This window comes from Rhodnius prolixus, unplaced genomic scaffold (genome assembly GCF_049639745.1).
Source record: "Rhodnius prolixus isolate KJV_2025 unplaced genomic scaffold, Rpr scaffold_36, whole genome shotgun sequence".
Classification (NCBI taxonomy): Eukaryota; Metazoa; Arthropoda; class Insecta; order Hemiptera; family Reduviidae; genus Rhodnius; species Rhodnius prolixus.
Window position 1 is genome coordinate 368,984 of NW_027411639.1, and position 26,466 is coordinate 395,449.

The 26,466-nt window shown below is 35.0% G+C and overlaps 2 protein-coding genes across 9 annotated transcripts in view; both read left to right on the plus strand.

The window, feature by feature from the left end:
- Window positions 1-26,466, plus strand: part of LOC141462335 (suppressor of lurcher protein 1-like) — a 418,108-nt gene that overhangs the window by 73,801 nt on the left and 317,841 nt on the right. For all 8 annotated transcript variants that reach the window (XM_074144106.1, XM_074144108.1, XM_074144104.1 and 5 more), the window contains exon 3: window positions 15,898-15,964. In XM_074144106.1, the coding sequence (XP_074000207.1) occupies window positions 15,898-15,964 (67 nt within the window). The remainder of the gene's footprint in view (window positions 1-15,897; window positions 15,965-26,466) is intronic.
- Window positions 19,942-24,760, plus strand: LOC141462330 (uncharacterized). Its single transcript, XM_074144094.1, has one exon. It carries the CDS (start codon window positions 20,196-20,198, stop codon window positions 21,123-21,125), a length of 930 nt encoding a protein of 309 aa, XP_074000195.1. The 5' UTR covers window positions 19,942-20,195; the 3' UTR covers window positions 21,126-24,760.

The window sequence follows — 26,466 nt, forward strand, 5'->3', positions numbered from 1 at the left end:
AGTGAGAAATAAGTAAACGAAACATAGTTGAAATGCATCACGCCCTAACTTATAGGAAAAAGTTATTTTATTTTATTTTGTCTCTTAGATGTTTGTGATTCTTTCCTTTGTATTAGGACATTCAAAATTTGAAAACTGGATTTGTATTCAAGAAAAATGAAAGCTATATTTCAACGCAATTGGATAATTGTAGATATCAAACTGCAGATTAAGCATTACTCACTGTAGAGCAAGACAAATTTTTCAAATTTTGTATTCAAGATTTAGAAAACTATTATGAAAGTGGCTCTTATATTTCTGGATCGTGCAATGTTTGTTAGTCGTATTAGCTTTCTGTCAATATTGATAATGGAGGATTCATATAAGGTGATAAAGTTTGAGATCATTACATTTCCTTCATATTTCGAATTATGTATCTCCAGTCCTGTTAGTGTAATACCAGCGAAAATATGGGTATTTATAGTACTCGTTTACCTATACAATCGTGCACAATCCCAGCACCCTAGCTGTATTTATAACGGAGATATAAGGTGATAAAGTTTGAGATCATTACATTTCCTTCATATTTCGAATTGCTGTATCTCCAGTCCTGTTAGTGTAATACCAGCGAAAATATGGGTATTTATAGTACTCGTTTACCTCTACAATCGTGCACAATCCCAGCACCCTAGCTGTATTTATAACGGAGATATAAGGTGATAAAGTTTGAGATCATTACATTTCCTTCATATTTCGAATTGCTGTATCTCCAGTCCTGTTAGTGTAATACCAGCGAAAATATGGGTATTTATAGTACTCGTTTACCTCTACAATCGTGCACAATCCCAGCACCCTAGCTGTATTTATAACGGAGATATAAGGTGATAAAGTTTGAGATCATTACATTTCCTTCATATTTCGAATTGCTCTATCTCCAGTCCTGTTAGTGTAATACCAGCGAAAATATGGGTATTTATAGTACTCGTTTACCTCTACAATCGTGCCCAATCCCAGCACCCTAGCTGTATTTATAACGGAGATATAAGGTGATAAAGTTTGAGATCATTACATTTCCTTCATATTTCGAATTGCTGTATCTCCTGTCCTGTTCGTGTAATCTCCGCGAAATGATGTACAGTATTCAGGGCCGGATTTTCCTACGGGCTAACTAGGCTTCAGCCTAGGGCCTCAAGATCATGAGGGGCCTCCATTCAAATTGTTAGCAAATTAAAATTACACTATTTTAAAAACAGTGCCAATAGCAACATGTTTCATTCAACATATTGATATATATAACAGTAGTGATGTATTTTATTATTTCTCATGTAATTTACAAACTTAAAAATTGGAGGTGAAAGTGCCTCATCAATGGAATAGCCTAGGGCCTCTTTTCATCTAAATCCGGCCCTGACAATAGTAGTACTGATTTACATCGACAATCGTGCACAATCCCAGCACTCTAGCTGCATTTTTTAAGAAAACGTAAGGTGAAAAAATTGATAAATTTTAAATTTCAGTTTTTTATCATTTTATTTTCCCTGCAGGCAAGGGTTATACACATTAGGTCGCCTAGTTTTGTACTTAGAGATTCAGAAACAAGGGAGAAATACAAAATTTTCCATTGATTTGCTGGGATTTTCTTAATTTCTGTTTCTGACATTGAATTTTCATGCTAAGCGAATACTATACTCATTAGGTTTGGCAAGGTTTGAATGTAGTTTACTAATACAAATGAGCAGAATTCCTGTTTTCCTGATATAAGGTATAAATTTTGTGAACTTGTCATTTTATGCATATTTTGAATTGCAGTTTCTCCTGTCCTTTTAGAGTAAATAAACACTTCCAAAACATAGACAATTTATAGTACTCATTTACCTCTACAATTGTGCATAATTTTCACTTTTAACGACAATTCCAATAATAATTTTTTATTTATTTTTGCCTAGCTTTAGATCTACAGTTTAGGTCGTCTACAGGGCTTATGCTTATTCATTATAATAATAAATATTATTTATATTTTTAACTTCAAAGGTTGGTGTGTCTTGTAAGCTGATTTTTTAAGTACTGTTTGTTTTAGGAAAAAAAGTTAATAATACATTACGACGGAAATTGGCAATAATTCTTTCTTCTATTTGGATAAATGAGTCGTCACCAAAAGGCGATGAATAGAATTCTAAAAATATTTAACAAACACTTCTATTTCGAACAATTTTCCTAAATAAATTATTATTTGTGTTTTTGTGGGTGTAATCGATGTAACCTCCCATAACGATGGCGTACAGATCGGCAGTTCAGGAGACCACTGGCCGGACACCTGCTAGCGATGTGTTCGGTAGGGAGCTTCCACTACCCAGAGACATTTTATTTGGCAGCCAAGAGACGGACGAATCGGACGTGGATAGCTGTACTGCGGAACTTCGCCGTAAGTTGAGAGCTGTGCGTGAAAAGGTACGCGACCAGATGAAGCAGGATGGTGACCGGAAGAAGGCATCGTATGACAGGCAGGTCATCGGAAGAACGTTCCGGAGAGGCCAGAAAATTTGGGCGTTTAAACGTGTCCGCAAAAAGGGAAAACCTCCTAAGTTACTAGGAAGGAACTTGCACCATTGCCTGTCGGCTCAACGACCTGGTGTAACGGATTCAACGCACGCCCAGATCCAAGATGAAGGTGGTACACTTGGACCGATTGCTGCCCTACATCACGAAGGAGACTTCTGTTCGGGACGAACAGTTCTAAGAGGGGAGCAGTGTAACGAAGTTGACCTGGGCGGAGAAGAAAGGCCTAGATTATTCTAGAGGTTGAACGACCAAAGTCAGTAACAGGCCGCCACTGCATAAACAAAAGGGGCGGTATATACTTGTGGCAGAAAAGAAAGGCCTAGATTGTTCTAGGGGTTAAGCGACTAAAGCCGGTAACAGGCCACCACTGTGTAGACAAAAGGGCCGGTCTATACCTGAACTAGAAAGGAAAGGGCTAGATTGTTCAAGGAGTTAGTGACCTGTGTAAAAGCCAGCTAAGAGAAAGGCCTCAGTTGAGGTGGTGGCATATGTGTTTCCCAGCCAGTGATTGACAGGTGAGAGTGAGACAGCCGGAGTTGGAGAGAGACAGAGAATGGGAGGAGGCGGCTCACAGCTGAGGTGGTGGCAGTATGTTTTCTCCAGCCAATGAACATCAGGAGGGCGTGGAAACTTATGCTCAGAGAGTTGGAGGAGGGCAGTCCCAGTTGGAGGGAGGCACGCAGTTAAAAGGAGGCGACACAGCTGGAGAAGTCAGTTTTCAATTGAGTTTTTAAGAGTTTTTAAGCAAGTTTTAAGGAGTTATTAGAGTTTATAGTTATTAGTCAAGTTTATGAGTTAGTCTTGGAGAGTCAGTGTTGCGGAGTGCTTCAGTGGTAGCTAGTTGGGCAATTAGTCAGTTGATGAGTAGAGCTGTGTTAGTGTAGCTGAGACTAGTGCAATTCGGTGCAGTGCGGACCAGTGGTCAGTCGGGGAACAGTTTTGTGGCGTTACGAAGTGAGTAAGTAACCGTAAACTGTTGTGACTGTGGTAAATGGTGACTGTAATGAATAGCGTTAGTTGCTTGTAAATGTTAATGTGAGTAATGTTAACGTGTTAATAAATCAGGTTATTACTTACAACTTTAGCGAGTTTTATTAGTTAATCAAACCCATATTATTTAACGTAACTAGTGGCAGGCATTAGTTGTGTAAGTAAAGTTTTTTTTTTAAGAAAAACTTTACAATACCTTCGAATTCGTCGATATATAAAGTAATGTTATCGTCTATTTTTTCAGGAGGGGCTTAACGCCCTCGTAATAATTCGTTTTAGGATAATTCAGGGGGAAAAAATTGAGGTTGACTGATCTGTTAGTTTACATTTCAGTGTAGTGTACGGATTTAAAAAATGTTAATATTAATTTAATATTCCTCTAATTTTCTTCATATTCAGTAAATTTGTAAGTTATAATCTGAACTAAGGATCTCCTTAACAAAAACTTACAGTTTAAAATGTTAAGTATAAGGGTTGATTAAACGCCAAAATGCACACAAATCAGCAGGTAACCAACATTTCATTCATACTTCATTGATAGTTGAGTAATTCTACTGCATTAACTTTTTATTAAATTTTTTAGAATTTATTAGATATCACAGACCCTTATGCTGGCCATTTTCGTCTACAAAATATATGTTCAAGTAGCACTGTAGATTGACTGTAATATCTAGTTATTTATAATAATCAAACTGTTAATTACAGGTAAGACGAATTCAAGACTGAAATATTGTTTTATATCCTCCGTGATTGAAATTTAAACAGTAGCCGACTCTAACTTGGTTTTTTTCTACTTCAACATGCATGTATATGTGACTACTCATAATAATTCATCACTCATTTTATCATAATTATAATAAAAAAATATTATAAATGAAGTGGCCAGCATAAGGGTCTGCGACATCTAATAAATTCTAAAAAATAACTTATTAATGAAAATTAATGCAGTAGAATTACTCAACTATCAATGAAGTATGAATGAAATGTTGGTTACCTGCTGATTTGTGTGCATTTTGGCGTTTAATCAACCCTTATACTTAACATTTTAAACTGTAAGTTTTTGTTAAGGAGATTTTTGTACCTTTTGGATAAATTTATTTATAGTTTTATAGAGGGTTGCAAACAATAACATATTTACACAGCATAAACATTTATGAATATATCCTCCCTCTCCTGGCTCTGCGTATAGTTAGCCTTTAGATCCTGAAACATAAGTAACTCCGACGGACCCCTCATCCTTTCTCACCTGGGCTTGGGACCGGCTTGGCGGACTTAGTCCGTCAGTTAGTTTAGTCACATATAAAAAATAAAACTACAACGCATATATAATATAATAAAGTAAGAGCAGACCATCGCTTTACTGTTATGCAGGGGAGCCCTAACCCTTTCATCCTCCCAAATTTTATCATTCGAGCTAAGATTTACAGAGTTATCAGTAATAATAATATTGGAGGGGGCCTTACATACATTGGGCGAACTCCCCTCCCAAATATGCACAGCGTCGAGACCTCTAAAATGCAAATCTACATAAAATTTTGAATAATATGACACTTCATGAAAATCGGTTCACGCGTTGATAATTTGAAACGATTGCTATACTTCCCCTTAACAAATGTAAGAGCTGATCGCCGCTTTAATGTTACGTAGGGGAGCCCTAACCCTATCATCCTACCAAATTTTATCAAAATCGGGCCAAGATTTACAGAGTAATTAGTAATAATAATTTTGGAGGGGGCCTTACATAAAGGGGGCTAACTCCTCTCCCATTCGATGTACAGGATCGAGACCCCCAAAAGGCACATCTACATAAAATTTCGAATCGAATGACACCTCATTCATGAAAATCGGTTTGCGCGTTTAGGCGCTTCGCAGTTTACAAAAAAGGTAACAACAACAACAACAAGAACAACAACAATTTTTGAAAATGTTGTTTTTGCGCAATTTTCACATTGCTTTTCTCGAAAACTAATAAATCTATGTTATTACGAAAAAATTACAGTTATAAAGGAGGATTTGCACTATATTTTAAAGAAAATTTGGGAATTTTATCTTTTATAGAAAAAGAGAAAAAAATGCCAAAGTTGGGTGTTTTTCAGCGTTACGCTTTTTCGTGCAGTTTTTGACGAACAACCCTTATACAACTGTCCTACCGGACAGTTTTAATTCAAGATTAGCGAGGAATCGGTCAAATAAAAAAACAACTCGTCTTTTTGCCAACGTTTCGACAAATATATTTCCTTCTTCAGAGCCTGGATTCTCTAAATCGTTCTATTTTATTTTCACAAGTTAGATGAATTAGTCCACTTTAATATTGTTGCATTTTCTTCTTCTTTTTTTTTTTTTAAATAATAAAATGGCCTGATAGCGTGCTGAAATTACAGGTATCATCAGAGAGGAAACATGTGTAGTAGCGTGATGTTCAGTGTGCTGATAGGACAGTTTCCAGCTATACCACCTTTACAACAGATTACCTACTATTCTTTTCTTGACCTGGACGAAATTCTCGACACAACACCGTGATTGATGACATTACTACCGGAACGGGAGGCAAAAAATATATATCTCGTAGCGGAGGAAGGGTGCCTAGGAGTTGTACTGGGAGGATCACTGTTGGAACTGAACAATGAGGACGCCGCATTGTCCGTTCGCATGCCTTCTCTAACTACGTTTCTGCCTTCCATCTTCTTGTCAGCTGACTCAACTCATTCCTTCATCTATTATTTCTATTATTTACTTTCCAAAAATGTCTAAATAAAAAATGCTACAAAACAAAAAAATCTTTTAACAAAAAATGGAGTAATTTGTGATAATTAATTGGAATATGCTCAGACAGCCATACCTCCCGTTTTGAAGGTTCGGATCTAGTGTTCTGGCTACAGTACCTCTTTCAATGAAAATCGTAAAGAGCTATTTATATTCGCTGAATAAGGTTAGTAAGAAAAGGCGCAACGATAGCCGAGCGGTTAGAGGCGAAGCCCGCAAAGCTAATCGGTAATTAAGAATTCAAATCGGTCAAATAAAAATAACAACTCGTCTTTTTGCCAACGTTTTGACAAATATATTGTCTTCTTCAGGGCCTGGATATTAAAAATACAAACAATTTAGAGAATCAGTAACATAGAAAATCAGTAAAAAAATCAGTAATATAAAAATAAAAAAAGTAAAATACAATAAATACTTCATGAAGACCTCAATAATATCTCAGCATGGGCCACGAACAATAAGCTTACCCTGAATGTAGAAAAGACCAAAGCTATTGTTATCGGCTCCAACCCACTCCTTAAATCATTGGCTCCTCTTCCTAATCTTTTCCTTTACAATACCCCAATAAAATATTGTTCCTCTGTGAAAAACCTTGGTATCACTTTCGATCAAAACCTATCCTGGAAAAACCATGTTTCCCAAATCTCTCGTCGTTCCATCCATATCCTTAAGCAGTTTAATAGTTCCCGTCACCTTTTTCCAATTAAGACCCGGCAACTCCTAGTTTCCTCTCTTATATTCCCCCATTTCGACTATGGTTGTTAATTATATTCCCCCATTTCGACTATGGTGCAAAACGTCTCAGGAGACTAAAGAGAAGCTTGATAAACATTATGGTGACTCTGCACCTTCGATTAGAACAGTTTGAAACAGTGGTTTCAAAATTTTCGGAGAGGCCATATGGGCACAAGTGACGCTGAACGTTCTGGACGCCCTGTTGAGGTTACTACTCCAGAAATCATTGATAAAATCCATGATATGGTGATGGATGACAGAAGAGTGAAGGTGCGTGAGATTGCTAGTGCTGTGGGCATCTCGAATGAACGGGTACATAATATTTTGCATCAACATTTGGACATGACAAAGCTATCCGCAAGATGGGTGCCGCGATTGCTCACGCTTGACCAAAAACGAAATCGTGTGAAGTGTTGCAAGGACGGTTTGCAGCTGTTCCAGAAGAGTCCGCAGGACTTTAAGCGTCGTTTCATCACTGTGGATGAAACATGGATACATCACTACACTCCTGAGACCAAAGAACAATCTAAACAATGGGTTACCAAGGGGGAATCTGCGCCAAAAAAGGCGAAGACCGTTCCATCGGCCGGAAATATTATGGCGACTGTCTTTTGGGATTCGCAAGGAATAATCCTCATCGACTATCTGGAAAAGGGTAAAACTATTACAGGTGCATATTATTCATCGTTATTGGACCGTTTGAAAACCGAGCTGCAAGAAAAACGCCCACGATTGGTCCACAAACAAGTCCTTTTCCATCACGACAACGCACCAGCTCACACCTCAGCAGTTGTGGTCGCAAAATTAATGGAAATAGGGTTCCAACTCGTTTCACATCCCCCTTATTCTCCAGACTTGGCTCCCTCGGACTACTATTTGTTCCCCAATATGAAGAAATGGCTGGCGGGAAAAAGATTTTATTCAAACGAGGAGAAACGAATGGCTATTTTTCAGACTTGGACAAATCCTATTATTCGGAAGGGATCAACAAACTAGAGCAGCGTTGGGCGAAGTGTATAAGCCTAAAAGGAGACTATGTTGAAAAATAAAAAAGGTTTACCCCAAAAAATTAAGTAGTTTTTATTTTTGCACGGACTTTTCAAACGACCCTCGTATACAAGATAACAGACAAAAATTACAATAATATAGTAAAATAATTACAATAATTGAAATTGTAAATTTAAAATTATCACTGGTTGTTTGTTATGTTCGTGCGATCCAAGCCGATGGTATTTTTCTAGCCTTTGTGGATCTCAGGTGCTCTAGAAACAGCAATATTTTGTCTTGTCTATAAAGTATTTTATTAAGACTACTTCCAACTCTCTCTGATGAACCACGGCACTTCCAAGCGCAAAACTTTGTATTCAAAAACATGCAGCATATCCATTGTAGTCTTACCAAACATACGGTGTAAGCTTAAGTCACTAATTCTCTGCATATACGAGGGTATAATAGACAATTGAGATTTCATAGGTATCCGTCGGTTAGCTAGAAGATAGAGCTATCTAAGAATTTGGTAAGCCTGGCTTAATTTCAGTGTAATGAGTAGAGTTAGTCTCGTGTCGAGTTTTGTTGCTTTTTAGTAATTAATCCGCTATTTATTTAGCTTTTAAAATTTTAAGCACATTGCTTAGGATGCACTTATTTTCTTTTTTGAACAAACTCGCGAAATTACCCCTGTTGAATCGAAAATATTATGGTAAGTCTAAACACGTTAGAGGATACTAGAATGTCAATTAGAAGAAGACTAGGGGACACCACTAATTGGTTGCATATCTTGAGTCTGAAATAGTCTGTACTAAGATAGTTGACGATAATTTCTTCAATGGAGGTTCCCTCCAAAAAATTTTCTAATTAAGTTTTTTATTAAGTAATTTTTACTTAATTTAGTAAAATTAAGTTAACTAAATTTTTCAGTAAGTTGCCAAAGTAGCTGACAGGTTTACCGCAAAGCTAAAATGTATTGCAATAATGGTTACAGTTCCATGACCTTGATTTTATTCAATTTGTTAATATAGACATTTATAGTGAGCACGTTCGCTATTCACCTCTGTTCATGATACTTGGTCGGTAATTAGATGAACAGCCTGTCAGAAAAAGTAGAGATTATATTACATTTAACTGGTTTTCACTTCAAGAAGAGGCCTGCTTTTATACCCAAGAGCACTTCACTTTTGAATTGGAGTATTAAAAACATCCCTGTTTTCCAATTTTGAAGGAAAAAATTAACGTTTAAAAGAAAATGCAACTTTTAAGGATCGATTTTTTTGATTTTATTAAAAATTGATGCTCTTTAAAAATTTCCTTAAAGTAACGATAATCTCACTTAGATCATTAAGCGGGTTGAAGGGCCTAAAAAGATGGAACAAAATGAGAGCTGTTTACAAGAGCTTCAGACAATTATAAAGGTTACAAGGAGCAGGCTAATTAAGGTTAAGGAAAAGGCTAATTTTATTATCGCTTGCATATCCTTAAGTACAATCATGAAAATCAGTTTACTGAGCTGCAATCTTTTACATAGGTATTTAAATATAAATATTTAAATGAACACTAGATTACAGTCTAACCTCTTCAAAAAAGCGCTGCTTACGTTCCACAGCAGTGGCGGAAGTCATAATCACAAAAGATGGTATTCAAATCCCATTTAGCAGCTGCCTCGGTATTTTTAGCTTTCCCAAAATGAATAATTTTCAGCCGTTTTTTTTTTTTTTTTTTATCTTGGGGAATAATAGTTTGAAAAAAAGCTGAAAAATCAAAACATGTCCATTTACTCAAAATACCTACCTTTTTATCGTACTATTGCGAATATATTAACACAAATCTTTTGTAAGCATTCAGTTTTCAGCAGGACTAACGGTCTAACTAACTTAACTTCGGTCCCTAGCTTAGAACAGTCTTCTTTTGAACCACATTGTACACATTTATTGAACTTGAAAGAAGCCCTTGGCGTTTCCTTGAACAAGCTACCACAGGAGTTGTACTAAAGACAAAACAACGTCCATTTAAGCTGTGCTCAACAAGTTAATGTTTAGAAATTTGTAACCCGCTTTTACGAATTTCGAAAATTATAGCTTAATACAACACTCATCGGTGTTTGTCTTGCTACCCAATCTGATTTCGCCAAGCTTTGGCGATTTCAGTCTGAGCAAGTTACTTATCAGTCAAACCCACACTTCGTCACAAGCGTCCATTTCTTCCTGCCGAAAAAAATGGGCAAGTGGGGCTATCGGCTACTTCAATATTAAATATGTTCTTCTATACTTAGATTAGGTAATCGGGGTGGGACCTATGCCTCACGGCACTGCAGCCAAAAGAGGCTTATCATGCCATCCCCTTTGGATCTAGTGTACGAAATCTCCCCTACTAAAGAGGTTGAGTACTTTCCCTATTAGTTCTTTTTGAGTCTACTACCTCCTTTGGGCTCAAAGATCCAAAGGTTTCATAGCGCAATCACTCGATTGCAACGTAATCGAGTGAGAGGCCGTTCCTCCTCTTTCTGACACAATCTACGCAAAGGTTCCGAGCTAATGAGAGCCCCTCCTTGATCAGATGTGCTATGCCCTTTGTGTTCTGTGTAAATTTATTGGGGTGTAACAGTATATATTGCTCATCTTCATGTTGTTATGCTGGGATACCCGCAGGGACGCCAAGTACCCTGAGGAAGTGGCTAATCCACTTCCCCCCTACGGGGATCTTCTATACTTTGCCAAATTTTGAATTCAGCCGCTATGCGAGCTCGGCAATAGCTTTCAGAAAGTGTGGACCATTGTTTTCCTTGTACCGTCTTCTTGCAATCTCTTTCTTTGTTGCTCTGATTGCAACAAAGGTACTGAACTAACGATGTTTAGAAAGTATACCTGGGATCATCCACCAATTGCCCAGAAATGCACTTTTTTCTTGGTTCGTTGCACTGTGGAATCATTCATGTATATTATGAAAAACTCATTCTCATTTCTTCAAGTCCGATATATTCAGGCATATTCACCTGTTAGTTGGAACATTTTACAGAAACAACTTAATTTTGGTGAATCTGTTTAATATCAACAATAGAAAACTATTCAAAGGCAAGTATACTAGTTCAGGTAATAACAGAGTAGCAGCGTTTTCACGTATGATTTAGTTTGGAATTTAGTTTGTAGCATTTGTCTTCCCGCATTTAGTCAATAAACTGCTTTATTGTGTAATATGTCAACAATTATAAATTGTTGTTTTAGTAAACTAGCATTGTATTGCAAATTTTAACTTCAACGCATTGTTTGTCTTGCATTGATATTCAATAAAACAAAACAAATAAATGTAAACAACGGTTGGGCTACAACTGCATATATTTACATGTGTGAATGGGAAATCTATTCGTAAATGTACGCTCTGACCTAAAAACCTTTTTGTCGATTTCTGTTCCCTAATGTTCGTCGATCACGATATCTTAACTTAGATACCAAACGTCGCTATTACATTCCAAGTGTTGTACCCAGCCCTCTTCTTCCAACTTGTACAAACTTAGTTTCACTCCACAAACTACAAGACCATAAACTTTCAAATGGGTAATTATAACCTTAGCAAATTGCTATATCTATTTAAAGAAACTAAACACAATTATAAAGACTTCTTGGAGCAGTTATTTATGTATTAAAGACGAATTAAGCATGGAAATTTGGTGGTGGCCTCTTTCTCGCTAGTTAACCCAAATTAACTTGTTTGTTTTTCAGTTACCATCGATTGAAATCTCTAAATCTTCTACAGGTAAAACAATTTATCTATTTTCTCTACTCATTACACATTTATCTTTAAACTTTTAAAAGCTGGACTTGATATTTAAAACAGATTAGATAATTAGATCATCAGAAATCACCTAAATTTTATAAAATAAAAAGTTAAATTAACCGTCTTTCACATTCGTCGACGACACTGCAATTCTTTCTCCTCATCTAGATCCTGTAATAGCTAGCCGTACACTCCAATCACACCTAAATCTTCTCGAGCCTTGGCCGCAAAAGTGGAGAATCAAAGTGAATTAATTGAAATCTAAATACATAGTATTCACCTTAAACAAGAAAACTCTCCCTCCTCTCTCCTTCCACAATACTTCTGCACCAATTACTAACCAAATACGATATCTTGGACTACATCTTGACAAACGACTAACTTGGAACCCCCACTCGAAACTCAAACGAATTGACCTCAATCTGAGGTATAAAATGTTGAAAAGGCTACTGGACAAACGTTCAAAATTGACCCTGACAAACTAACGAACACTATATACCGCTCTACTTGCCCCAATATGGACGTACGGAATACAGCTCTTCGGAAGCGCTAAAAAATCGAACATCAACCGACTTCAGACCTTACAATCAAAAATTCTAAGAACAATACTTAACGCTCCCTTCTACGTCTCCAATCACACATTACACTCTGATCTAAATATTCCTCTCGTCTCTGAAATAGCCCTGATCTCGATACACAAAACTCCACTCAAATCTACTCAGTCATTACAACCCTCTGATCCATAACATGTCTACTGCAACACTTCCTTCAAATCCACATCGCTGACTGAAGCGGCGGTGGCCACGCGATCATCTCAACATTTAACGCCGACCTCCTAGGATGGTTGCTGTGTAAGCTTGCCAACTGGATGGTCGTCGTTCACTCCACTCAGCCCTTGGCGTACATGCATGTGCGCGTGCATGTGTATTTGTGCCATCCCTTATCATTCATCTCTTTTGCTTATTGTACTGCATACAGTTGCAAAATAAATAAACGAATAAAAAAATATCTGTTTTTTAGACGGGGATTATATTATTGTCCTTAAGTGAGAGGAGTATATTTAGCACGATGGGCTCTAAATAGGCTGTAAAGAATAAGTAAAAATGGTTCTTACCATTTTCTTCTTGAAATAATTGATTTAGCCTTCCCTCTTATATCTCAAAGAATTACAATTTATCTGGCATGTACTAGGAAGATACGAGTATCAATTGCGAATATATAGTTTTCGTGACCGCAAATTGTTAAACTTAGGATGGAGGATTTGCGAGGAATCGGTGAAATAAAACAACTTGTCTTTTTGCCAACGTTTCGTTAAATATATTGTCGTCTTCAGGGCGTGGCTATGCGGGTTGGTTGAGTTACAGAAACTACAGTTGGTTGAGTTACCCGCATAGCCACGCCCTGAAGAGGACAATATATTTGTCGAAACGTTGGCAAAAAGACGAGTTGTTTTATTTGACCGATTCCTCGCAAATCTTCCATTCTAAGTATCAATTGCTATACATTAAAAAAGTAAAACATAATTTTGAAAGAGCTTGCAACCAAAGTTCAAAAGAAAAAGAATAACCAAAAATTCTCTATACACTATTATTTGGAAAATAAATAAATAAATAAAAGAAAAAAGGTTATCTTTAGAATGAGGTGTATTTTTTGATCACATGAACAGTTGGATATCTTACATTCTTTTATATTTTAAATCCGTGGTAAATCAGATTTGAAAGATATATCAGCATGCCTTACTTCAAGTGATGTGACATATATTGTAAGATAACAGATCCTTTTTCATATCGCTTTCATAAGTATTTATAAATCTTCACTATTCTTGAACAAATATTGTGAGTCGAAGAGAGGATATTCAGTAGTATTTTACAATGGCGGATAATTTTTTCAATAATTTTGGATAGATTAAACAACAGTTAAGATTCCACGAGATTTGCCAGAGTGGAGAATGTTTTGTTCGCTGAATGTCCACCATTCGTTTTATTTTATTTGTAATACTTGAGATGGAAAGCGATATTGTTCACAAAATAATGATTAAAAAATAAATGCTAAAGCATTTTTCAATTTTTAATAATATTGCTTTGAACCAATTAAAACTAGTGGTGCGATAGTGGCGGGCCAGTTTGAAATTCAGTGTTATAACCATTAGCGGCAACTGTTTAACAATTAATGTTGATCTATGGATAGCTGTCAGAGGGTCTACGTCATAACACTGTCACATTCCAAATTGATATTAGAACAAATTGTCCGCTTCAATAAATTAGTTTCAAATTTTGTAAAATAGTGATTTTATCTTTCCGTTTTAGTTTTATCCAGTACGGATTTAGTTTGTATACATTTAAAACAAACGAAATTTGTATTATTTAGTTTTTGAGGTATTAAAACTGTCCGGTAGGACAGTTGTATAAGGGTTGATCGTCAAAAACTGCACGAAAAAGTGTAACGTTGAAAAACACCCAACTTTGACAATTTTTTTCTCTTTTTCTATAAAAGATAAAATTCCCAAAATTTCTTTAAAATATAGGGCAAATCCTCCTTTATAACTGTAATTTTTTTGCAACAACCTAGATCTAATAGATTTCGAGAAAAAAGTTGCTGAAAATGAGCAAAAACGGCATTTTCAGAAAATGTTCTTGTTGTTCTTCTTCTTCTTCTTCTTCTTCTTCTTCTTCTTCTACCTTTTTTTGTAAACAATTTTAATAGTTTTTATGTGATTCTAGTACCATGTTTGCTCACTACCTGTTTTATAAGTCATTCTTGATCGGTATGCTGTTTTATTTAATTTCATAGACGGAAATAGTTGCTCACGCAAGTACATACTCCAAGAATAACAAAACATGTGTACAGCAAACATTTTTGAATATTTCTCACCTAAATAATAATAACATATATTTTGGGAATTCCTACTTTATCTTTTAAGGGCGACTCTTTTGTTTTGAAAGAGAACGTTTCGATTATTTACTCTCTAAAATGAGCCACTTTATTCCATTTCAAGTAAGAAGTAGGGCTGGGTGTTGTAGTGTTTGTTGCAACAGTATACTTATAATGGAGGCGCCACGGTAGCCGAGTGGTTAGAGGCGAGATTTGTAAAGCTAATATGTATTGTGTGGTACTGGGTTCGATTCCCGGTCTTTAGACCTTGGATTTTATTTAATGGTTAATAAAAGAAATCTACAGTAAAGTATGTTTGCTAGTCGCCTCCGTCCACAACACCTAAATGGTAATTGGACGTAAAGCCCCGCCTGAAAAATAAAAAATACTCATAATAGGTGGCACTTTTTCTACTTTTTATTTGTCTCGAAAATTTTAATAAAATATGGTTCCACCCTCTCAGTCTCGAAATTAATTCATTTTTAAAGGAATCAATAAAAGATGAAGCGGCTTGAAATGTAGCTCTGGCTGGGCTGCTTTTCACGATGTCACTAGGATAAATAGAACTCTCTATTTCTGAGAACGGATTATTGCCACTTAAAAATAACAGGAAATAGTTTACAAGATGGATTTCTAGTCTAGGATTTCTGCTAAACCCAAGTTTATGATGATGTGGGAGGTATGGGTTTATTTGGAAGCTCAGCGCTGAAACTTGAGATGCCCTTGCCCAATTACAGCTTTTGGTTAGCAGTAGTAGTTTACTGTGCTTAACAGCCAGCTAAAGCAGTATAAAATCCATCCCACAATCTTCGCTGCTCAGTGCTAATGGTAAACCTGCAAGCAAGCAGACTGGCCAGTAACTGGTCTTGTGTCTCGGTTTCACACTTTCCTGAATGCTCATGCGATCTAATGTTATGCCTTTTTACTGGATACATCAGGCTCCACAATGTGGTTCTAATATCTGTTTGTAACCCCTGTGTAGAAAAATGAGAGTAGAAGAAAACGTCCTCTTTTAATTTTATTTGATTGCCTTGCTATCATTAAATGCTATATAAGACTTTAGACTCTTAGAATCCAAAGATATTTCAAAACAAATAGAACTTTAACCCTCTGAAGGAGGTTCGCCCTAGCAGACAGATCAGAAGACAAACCTAAAATGCATATTTAATTTCCTAAATTTTAACAAAATCCTATTATATACAAAAAAATGTTAAAATGAAATTTCTTTGTTTGCAGAGGTGGCTAATTTTAACTGTTTCATTGGGATCAATTCTTATGCTCACCGGACAGGCTCTCAATCCAGGTATTGTATATGTATTTTGTGTTAATTTTATGTATTATTTGCAATATTACATCATAATATATTTTAAACAAGTTTGATGTTCTCGAACCTAAAATATTTAAGCAAGAAAACAATAAACTTTTATTTTTTTTATAAATAATAATGCTTGATGAAAAGTAAGCAAATTAAAAACACAAAAATTACTTTTTTAGTCCAACGTTACTGATTCACTGATTTATATAAAGCTTTAATAAAATGTTAAAATAATATCTACGAATTTGCAATCTCTATATATTTTTATTTAATTACTAGTCTAAACATAAATAATTATTTCAAATGATGTTCGATCGACTTTCGTGGATAATATCGTTGATTTTATCAGTTCTAGGACGCATTTTTATTATTTTCCTGACTGGTTTACATCCATCATCAGAGATGAAAACCAGTTTGCTTTAGAGAACACTTCACTTAACTGAACACGTTTCTTTTTCTCTTTAGTTGAGCATGATTACGAGGGTCGTTTGAAAAGTCCGTGCAAAAATAAAAACTACTTAATTTTTGGGGGTAAACCTTTTTTATTATTCAACATAGTCTCCTTTTAGGCTTATACACTTCGTCCAACGCTACTCTAGTTTGTTGATCCCTTCCGAATAATAGGATTTGTCCAAGTCTGAAAAATAGCCATTCGTTTCTCCTCGTTTGAATAAAATCTTTTTCCCGCCAGCCATTTCTTCATATTGGGGAACAAATAGTAGTCCGAGGGAGCCAAGTCTGGAGAATAGGGGGGATGTAAAACGAGTTGGAACCCTATTTCCATTAATTTTGCGACCACAACTGCTGAGGTGTGAGCTGGTGCGTTGTCGTGATGGAAAAGGACTTTTTTGTGGGCCAATCGTGGGCGTTTTTCTTGCAGCTCGGTTTTCAAACGGTCCAATAACGATGAATAATATGCACCTGTAATAGTTTTACCCTTTTCCAGATAGTCGATGAGGATTATTCCTTGCGAATCCCAAAAGACAGTCGCCATAATATTTCCGGCCGATGGAACGGTCTTCGCCTTTTTTGGCGCAGATTCCCCCTTGGTAATCCATTGTTTAGATTGTTCTTTGGTATCAGGAGTGTAGTGATGTATCCATGTTTCATCCACAGTGACGAAACGACGCTTAAAGTCCTGCGGATTCTTCTGGAACAGCTGCAAACCGTCCTTGCAACACTTCACACGAATTCGTTTTTGGTCAAGCGTGAGCAATCGCGGCACCCATCTTGCGGATAGCTTTGTCATGTCCAAATGTTGATGCAAATTATTATGTACCCGTTCATTCGAGATGCCCACAGCACTAGCAATCTCACGCACCTTCACTCTTCTGTCATCCATCACCATATCATGGATTTTATCAATGATTTCTGGAGTAGTAACCTCAACAGAGCGTCCAGAACGTTCAGCGTCACTTGTGCCCATATGGCCACTCCGAAAATTTTGAAACCACTTATAAACTGTTCTAATCGAAGGTGCAGAGTCACCATAATGTATATTTTTCGTCCATTTTTTGAAAATCACTCGACTTCCTCGATTCAAACGAATGCCAAACACAAAGAAATAGACCGATCTGGCTGAAACTTGGTGTGTGTTCTTCCAAGAGATGCTACTAACTAAACATAACCTCGATACGCGCCAGTAGTGCTATCTCTCTGACTTTGCACGGACTTTTCAAACGACCCTCGTATATGCGCATATCATTTAAACTGTATGTCGTCTACTATAGAAATCTGAAGAGAAAAGTGATATAGTGAATTTTGTATAGAAATTAATAGAAATCCGAAACTCTCGAAAGCAGTAGCGTAACACTTCAATAAATTAATAAAAGAGATTCACTTTTATAGTTAAATTTTTAATATTCCGCATTCTGATCCTGACCCTTCTTTTGAATTACTTTAATAGTAAAGGCAACTTTTTTCTCAAAACCTATTAGATCTGGGTTGTTGCAAAATTTACAGTCATAAAGGAGGGTTTGCCCTTTATTTTAAAGAAAATTTGGGAATTTTATCTTTTATAGAAAAAGAGAAAAAAATTGTCAAAGTTGGGTGTTTTTCAACGTTACGCTTTTTCGTGCATTTTTTGACGATCAACCCTTATACAACTGTCCTACCGGACAGTTTTAATTAGTTCAATTCTCAGCAATCTTGTAAGATGTAGGCTTCAAGCTGATTTGATCCTTCTTTTTAAAATTATTGATCCAAATTGATGATAATCCATGTATCTTGGAGGAAACACTAAAATATTTCTTGGTCCCCATTCATATCTAAAATATCCCACGGATTCTCCTATCATTTCACCAATAACCAGATGAACTCTCCGTTGTTGAGAAGTTTTGTTACTAGCCAATAAAACATAGCAAAAAAAAAACTGTGATTTATTTTAAATGATTGTTCGCAGTTTTTAAATCATATCAAAAATATCGTGTAGTTGTGATCAAAATTTTATGTAGAACCAGACATGTATGTATATTATTTCAATTCAAGTTTATTTCATGTTTTAATGACATTGGTAACACAATTACATTGCCACAGATATTTTATTTATTTTTTTTTTTTTGCGTCTGCTTTTACCAGACATTCAATTTATTTTTTAAAAAATAATATAATATATTTTATTGTTCCTTTATTTGACAAAAGAATATTTTAACTACATATTCATTTTATTATTCGAACATTGGAATCTGTTTCGTCTGAGTTTGGGTTTTCATTAATATTTTGTACATTCATTGGTGCATCAGTGTGAAAAAAGTGTAATTGACTTTTTTTCCGGAAGCTGAATATTAAGCTTATGGCAGAATCGAGGCCGGCATTTTTACAATAGCCGGAAAAGATTATTTTATTTTAACGATAGTTAAAGTATTGCTTTTGTACAAAAATTTTTACTAATCTTTTTTCGATTCATGTGTTTTGAACATTTTATCAGAGTGATCGAGTTTTCCAATCGCAGCTGGAGAATCCGATTATCCTTTGGATTTTTTTAAAACCCCTCTAAATGTGAAAATACATTTTTATCAGTACTTTACCTATATAATTCCCAATAGAATGTATTCCTGGTTCAAGGAAGAAGATTAAAAAATATATTAACTACAAAACTGATACGTGAGTTACATCGTAAAAGACATATTAACTTGCCAATTGGCCAAGATTATGGAGTATCACTTTGATTGTCTTACATAATTCGCAGTTTTTTGTTTTTTTTTCGGAGATGAGTGGAATTTGGAGATCTGTATGGATTGTGTGGTTGCTAACATAGAATGGAGCGTCTACTATGCGACGGAGTATTTTGGATTGCAGTGTTTGTAGTCTATTGAGGTTGGATTTTTTAGCTGTTCCGTAAAGTTCGAGTCCGTAAGACCATATTGGTGTGAGAAGAGCTGTATAGAGTCGTCGTTTGTTCTGTAGTGAGAGTTTTGAGCATTTGTCAAGTAGTCTGGCTAGAAGTTTGTATCGTTTGTTTAGTTCGGTACGTTTAAGTCTCGTATGTGGGTTCCAGGTAAGTCTCTTGTCTAGGTACATTCCAAGGTACCGCACATGGTCGGCTGGTGGGATAGGTGTGTGATGTACGAGGTGGAGTTTGTCGTTTGAGTGTGAAGACTATGTATTTAGACTTAGTTGGGTTAATTTTTATACGCCAGTTTTCTAACCAATATTCTATTGAGTAAAGGTGGGACTGTAGTGAGCGTACTGCGAGGATAGGGTCAGAGTGTGTGGAGAGAATGGTAGTGTCGTCAGCGAAGGTGTAAATAGAGGTATTAATTCGCAGTTAACCACAAAACAAACTCCTCTAGGATCTACAAATAAGTAGGTCTTTTCTAATTACTATTATGCTTGGTTTAAGGAATCTATAACCCTGCTTCTCTCAGCCCAAGATAACTTAGCTCTATTTAGAGTAATAAAAATGATTCTTAAAGAATGAGTTCTGTAATAAGACAATAAACTAAGTTTATTATATGGCGTATAGGAGTTGGCCTAAGGTAGGCGTTCAGTACACATCTTAATTTGGTGCTCTGTGTTTAAAGTATTTTTTCGTTGGTTTACTTTCGTTTTTTCTGTTTGAATTTTATACCAGAATTTTCAGTTTCAAGTGCTTTACATTGTGATCAAATTTATTTTTATTAACTTTTGAATGATTAATAGTTATTTATTAAATAAGTTAAATATTAGTTGACTTTCTTTAAGAATTTATTTTATTTTTGTTGGAGTTTGGAACGGCAGTATGGCACAGTCGGCCGTTGTAAATAGTGAAGTGTGCGGTGGTGGGGCTGGAGACCCTATTACGTTGATATTATCTAAGCTTGATAATATTACATCAGAATTGGCTACTATTAAAACCGAGCTAAATTCTTTTAAAATGGATATGAATAATTCGCTTCAACAGGTAAATAAAGATATTCTGATTACTAAGAAAGAGGTTGTTGAAAATAGGAAACAGACGAAAATATTAAATCAGCAGATGAGTTACGCTAAACAGCAAATTGTCGAATTTTCACAAGTTCCCTACCAGAATTTTATTAGAATAGATAATATTCCCTTTAAGGAAAAAGAAAATTTAATAGATTTATTAAAAACAATTTCCAACGCAATAAATGTAGAACTGAACGAGAATTCCATTGATTTTGTTTACAGACAGAGATCTAAAAGAGTGATTGATTGCCCATCTATAATTGTAAAGTTTGTTATGAATTCAGTGAAAACAAATTTTTTAATTCACTCTAAGCAATCTAAAAGCAAGTTAAGAGCACAATTATTTGAACCAAATTCAAGTGAATTAATTTACGTAAATGAATATCTCTCCTCCTTGAAGTACAATGTATTGAAGAAAGCTAAATTTTACAAAAAAGAGGGCCATTTACATTCTGTATGGACTAGGAATGGAAAAATATATGTCAGGTTATTGGAAAATTCGTCACCCCAGGTTATTTCTACACAAGAGGATTTAATTACCTACATTGGATTGGAGCAACAAGAAACGCTAGTTGGCATGTTTTCAGACGATGAAGGCGAAACTGATGGGCAAGGAACTGACAGTTCATCTGTAAAGGTTGGAAAATCTTGCGTAAACAAGAAAAGAAAGTTGAAACGAGCTGGTCTTGGTAATATGAAGTCTTTTTTAATACGGAAGTCGTCCCAGGAGAGTGCAAAATAGTAGCTGTGAAGAAAAGAAGAAAAGAGCCCTTTCGAAACTTCAGTAATAATTCTAGGAATGGTCAGGAGTTATCTTCGATATGTCATCCAAAAAATGTTAGTAAGGAGTCTGTTGGTGAGTTGAAATTAGCTTATTGGAATGTGAGTGGATTTAATGTTTTGTATAATTTGAATAATGATGATATTGAAAATCTATCGAGCTACCATGGTATATGTTTATGTGAAACTTGGCTGGATAAAGATATAGTTCGGGTTCCTAGTTGTTTGAATAATTATAATTTCTATTACAGTAAAGCCGAGCGAGTGAGTTCGAAAGGTAGAAGCAGTGGTGGCTTGATTATTTTCCTTAGGAAAGATATTTTTCAAAATACTGAAGAAGTGGAGAGTAGTGATAAATGGTTGTTCTTAAAAACTGAGTACTTTAGTGAAATCTTGATCATTGGATTAATTTATTTAAAACCCGGTGCCAATGATAAATTAATTATGAGTTCATTTGGTAATGTTTTAGCGGATATTATTTTGAGATATAATAATGTAAAATTGTTGGTTGGTGGAGATTACAATTGTAGGGTTGGTAATTTAAATAATCTCGATCAGGAACTTTTTTATGAATCTGTTTTTTCTTGTGATCGTTTGTCTATGGATGGAAAAGTGAACAGCAGGGGACAGAATTTAGTTGATATTAAGCAAGATTTGGGATTAATTCTGTGTAACGGTCGCTCTCCGAGTGATACTCCTGCTCATTATACATTTTTGGGGCACAATGGCAACAGTGTGATTGATTTGCTCTGGGTAAATTATTTAATGCTAGAGGAATGTGTAGATTTTAAAATAAATACTAACTTTGCTCATCTTTCAGATCACTTATTGTGTGAAATTACGGTTAGTACAGAACTTTTTTGTGAAACACAGATAATAAATAAAACAATAGTTAAACCAACTGAAACATCGTTGACTTTCTTTGGTGAGGTTTTAGAGAGCTCCCCCAATATTTATGTTAATAGTAGGTCAATAAACGATTTAAGTGAAAATTTTATCTATTCTCTTCAAACTGCCGCGCATGATGTAGGTATTATTAGAAATATAACTATTAATGGGAATACAGTTAAAACAGTTAACAGGTGGTTCAACAGAGACTGTAAAGAGGCCAAAAGTTTGGTTAATAGGTGTTTAAGAGATTACAGAAGGAGTGGATTCTCTGAAGAATATCTGAAATTATATACCTCTGCTAAAAAATGTTACAACAGAAAATTAGTTACGGCAAAGAAACAGTATAGTGAATATATCAAAGCACAGTTTAGGAACACCAAGGACCAAAAACAGTTTTGGAGTCTGGTTAAAAGGTTGCAGGCTAAAAGTTTTTCTAACCCCATTGATTTAAAAACATGGGAAACGGTTTATAAGGAATTGTATAAAGTAAACACGCCTAACTGCGCTGACATTGATTATTTTGGTGTTTATTGTCCAGAATTAGATGACCTATTCTCAATGAATGAACTTCTTAAAAGTATTAATAGTTCTAAAGCAAACAAATCACCTGGGTTAGACCTGGTTCCTAATGAGTGTTTCAAGTCTCTCACACCTGCCTGGACTCATTACCTACTGAATATGTATAATGAGATATGGAGTCAAGAAGTCATACCGGAAAAGTGGGGCTTAATAAAACTAATTTTATTACATAAAAAGGGCGATCCTCATGATACGGCCAATTACAGAGGCATTGCACTTGTAAACTGCGTCGTTAAAATTTTTACCCAAATGTTAAGAACTCGTCTGACAATATGGGCAGAAAACAACAATGTCATTCCCGATGAACAGTTAGGCTTCCGCGCTAATAGAGGCTGTTCTGATGCAATATTTGTTCTCTCATCGGCTATCAATCTACAGCTGACAGTGAAAAAGAGGAAGGTGTACGTAATTTTCGTTGATTTTCGAAAGGCCTTCGATACAGTGCCGCACGATAAGTTATGGCAGAAATTATTTAGTATTGGAGTAAGTCCGAAATATATACGTGTCATTAAGGGAATATATAAACTTGCAAATATTATCATTGAAAAGAATAATACTCAATCTGAGATAATAGATGTTACCCGTGGAGTTTTGCAAGGTGAAAGCCTGAGTCCTCTGCTGTTCTCTTTATACATTAGTGATATTGTGGAATACTTTAGGAAAAAAGGAGCATGTGGCATTAATATAAACAGTAAACAAGACCTGTTAATGTTATTGTACGCAGATGATATTGCAATTACAGCCTACTCATGGCATGATGTACAACTGAAATTAAAGTTATTGAACGATTACTGCATTGAAAATGATTTACAAGTAAATATTACAAAAACAGTTGTAATGCCGTTCACAAAAGCTGGACATTTTAAAATAAATAATAGATTTATGTACAATGAGCAGCCGCTAAATTTAGTAAAGTCTTTTAATTATTTAGGTGTGCCACTGTCTTCATCGGGAAAATTTAGAAAAGCTTGCGATTATTTTGTGAATAAAAGCGAGGTGGTTATTCCTAGAGTAATGAACATATTATCTCGCTATAAATCTGATGGTTGGAACTCTAAAGTTCAACTCTTTAAGTCACTAATATTGCCGACCCTACTGTATTCCTCCGAAAATTGGGCTGCTGATTATTTGGATATATTAGAAAGAGTACAATTAAAATTTTTCAAATACTTGCTACATTTATCTTCCAATACCCCAAATAGTTACATCCGCTTAGAAGTAAATAGTTATCACCTAAAATGTTATATATTCAATAGAATGATTAAATTCTGGCACAAACTGTTATCATTACCTAATAATCAAATTCAGAAAATCTGTTATTTAAAATTAGTTCAGGAAAATAATAATACAAATATTCCTTACAATTGGTGTTCACGTTTAAAAAATATGTTGTACAGCATCGGTGCCATAGATATTTGGAACAGTCAAAATCCAGTCCTTCTAAAGAACAACCTCACCAATTTAAAAATTTCATTTCAGAATAACCTTTTGTGTAAGGATGTAAATAATGTTCTGAACTCCAGGTTTAACTTTCACTACAGGTTAGTAAGTGCTTTAGGCATCGAGGAGCACTTTCTTAATGTTAACATGAGCATTGCAGTTTTAAGATTATTTGTGCAGTTAAGGCTTGTTAGCAATAAATCTCCAAGTTTTTTCATAATGGGGAGGAAATTTAAATTTAAGCCAGAAAACCTCTGTTTTACCTGTTCATTGTTTAAATCTGACACGTTAGAACATTTCTTAATAGAGTGCCCTTACTACAGTCCCTTAAGGTATCAGCATTTGAATAAATATACATTGGAAATAGTTTCCCTTTTGACTTTCCACTCTAAATTAGAGTTACAGAATTTATACCATTTTGTAACTCAAGCTTTGGAAAAGCGGCAAAAAGCAGGTGTAATATTAGGGCTCAAGTAAAATTCACAGTTGAGTATATTAATTTAAGGAAAAAAAAAATTGAAATAACAATAATTTTTAGTGAAATGTATCATTTATTTTTGTTTATGTTTATATTATTATTATTTTTTTACATTATGCTCATTTAATGTAGTACACTGAAGTTTATTTATGTTTAACCAACTCATTGCAAAAAGTTGTAAACTTATAAGCAATAAAGTTATTTATTTATATTTATTTATTTATATGGCGTATAACAGAAGCCAATAAACCCACAAATTCAATTTAATTGAAATAGGTAAGGGTCTTTTCGATTTTTAAGCAAGTAATCTGACAAGCAGTTTTATGCTGTTAATAAAACCTCTTTTACGACCTATTTTTAGTAAAAAAACCTAGTTTAACTTGGGCATAATTGGACGGATATTGCATTTCAGTGATAGGGTTTTTTTAATTTCTTTGAAAATAAATCTTATTCTACCTCCTGAAGAGTTACAAAGAATAAGGAATGGTTCAAAATGGGGAGAATGAAAATTGAGAGGCGGTGATACTTACTGCTGATACGAGTAGTTACATTTATTTTCTGAAGATTAGTGTTACTAAAATGGTACAATAATAAAATTAGATCAAATGAATAAGGAACTAAAAATACGCTCCACTATTTTTTGATTTAGTCCATAGTAGATAATTGGTTACTGGGTAATCAGACATCCCTCAGTCAGGAGAGGAATATTCGAAGTAGCTGATCACTACTTTTGACTAAATACAATAGTTATTTTATTTAACAAGTCCGGAAAGTAGTACTTTTCCTCACGCGAGGCAGGGTTTGCACGCACGAGCGAGCGAAGCGATGCGAGTGCAAGTGCAAATTGCCGAGTGAGAGAAAAATACTTAACACTCGAGTTAAATATTATATTTTTTCTGCAACCATTTATTAACTAAAAAAATTAAAAATTTCATTTTTACAGTCTACAAAAAGTAATTTATTTATTATAAACATTTATTGTTATATTACAATTATTTACATTACTTATTACATTTTCTGCTGTTTCTTTTATTGATGGAGGAGGGTTTTCTAAACAGGAATCACTAGAATCCATTTTAAATTTCTATAAGGTAACACTATAACCTTTTTAACTGTTATAATTAAAAATATCTAATTATTTATTAAAGTATTATTTTTATTTCTATATTCCTTTCAATTTTTATTTTATTTTTTAATATTCGTTTTTTAATTATTTAGTTACGTTAAATAAGCTTATTAAAGTTTTACAGAAAATATTTAATAACAAAACTTCTTATATCAAGGAAGCACAATAAAGTTTTTCCACACACTAGTGCGGAAAGTGACACTAATGGGAATTTCCCCCCACTAGTGTGGGAAGTTGGGCATTACACAGCTGATTTTAATTGAATAATGAGAACTTTCCTACATGGTTGCAGAAAAAATATATTGTTCGTCATTCTTGTTTTTTATCATTAGTTAAGAAAAATTTCAATCAAAGGAGAGATTCAGAAATTTTTCTATGAATAAAAGGGAAGGAATAACTTTTTCTGTTTTTATTATGTACTAGCAAGACCATTAATAGCGTCGATGGTGCTTGGTTGATGCTGCAATGAAGCCCTAAATCTCCTATTTATTCAGTTCTGGTACTCACTATATTTCATCTTACTTATTCTACATCTAGGCTTTTGAGGTACAAGTAACAATGATCTCATTGAATTATTCAACACTAGGGTCGGGTGTTGGTCTAGTGGTCAAGAGCGTGGCTTTGTAAGTGGAAGATCCCCAGTTCAAAGCCCGCGTATGACTACTTTTTATTTGTTAGATAAAATTGTTTCGAGTTGAGCTTCCGCCCCAGTCTGCGACACCTAAGTGGTAGTTGGACGTTAAGCTCCGCCCGAAAATGTAGGCGATTACTTTACTTTTACTTACTTTA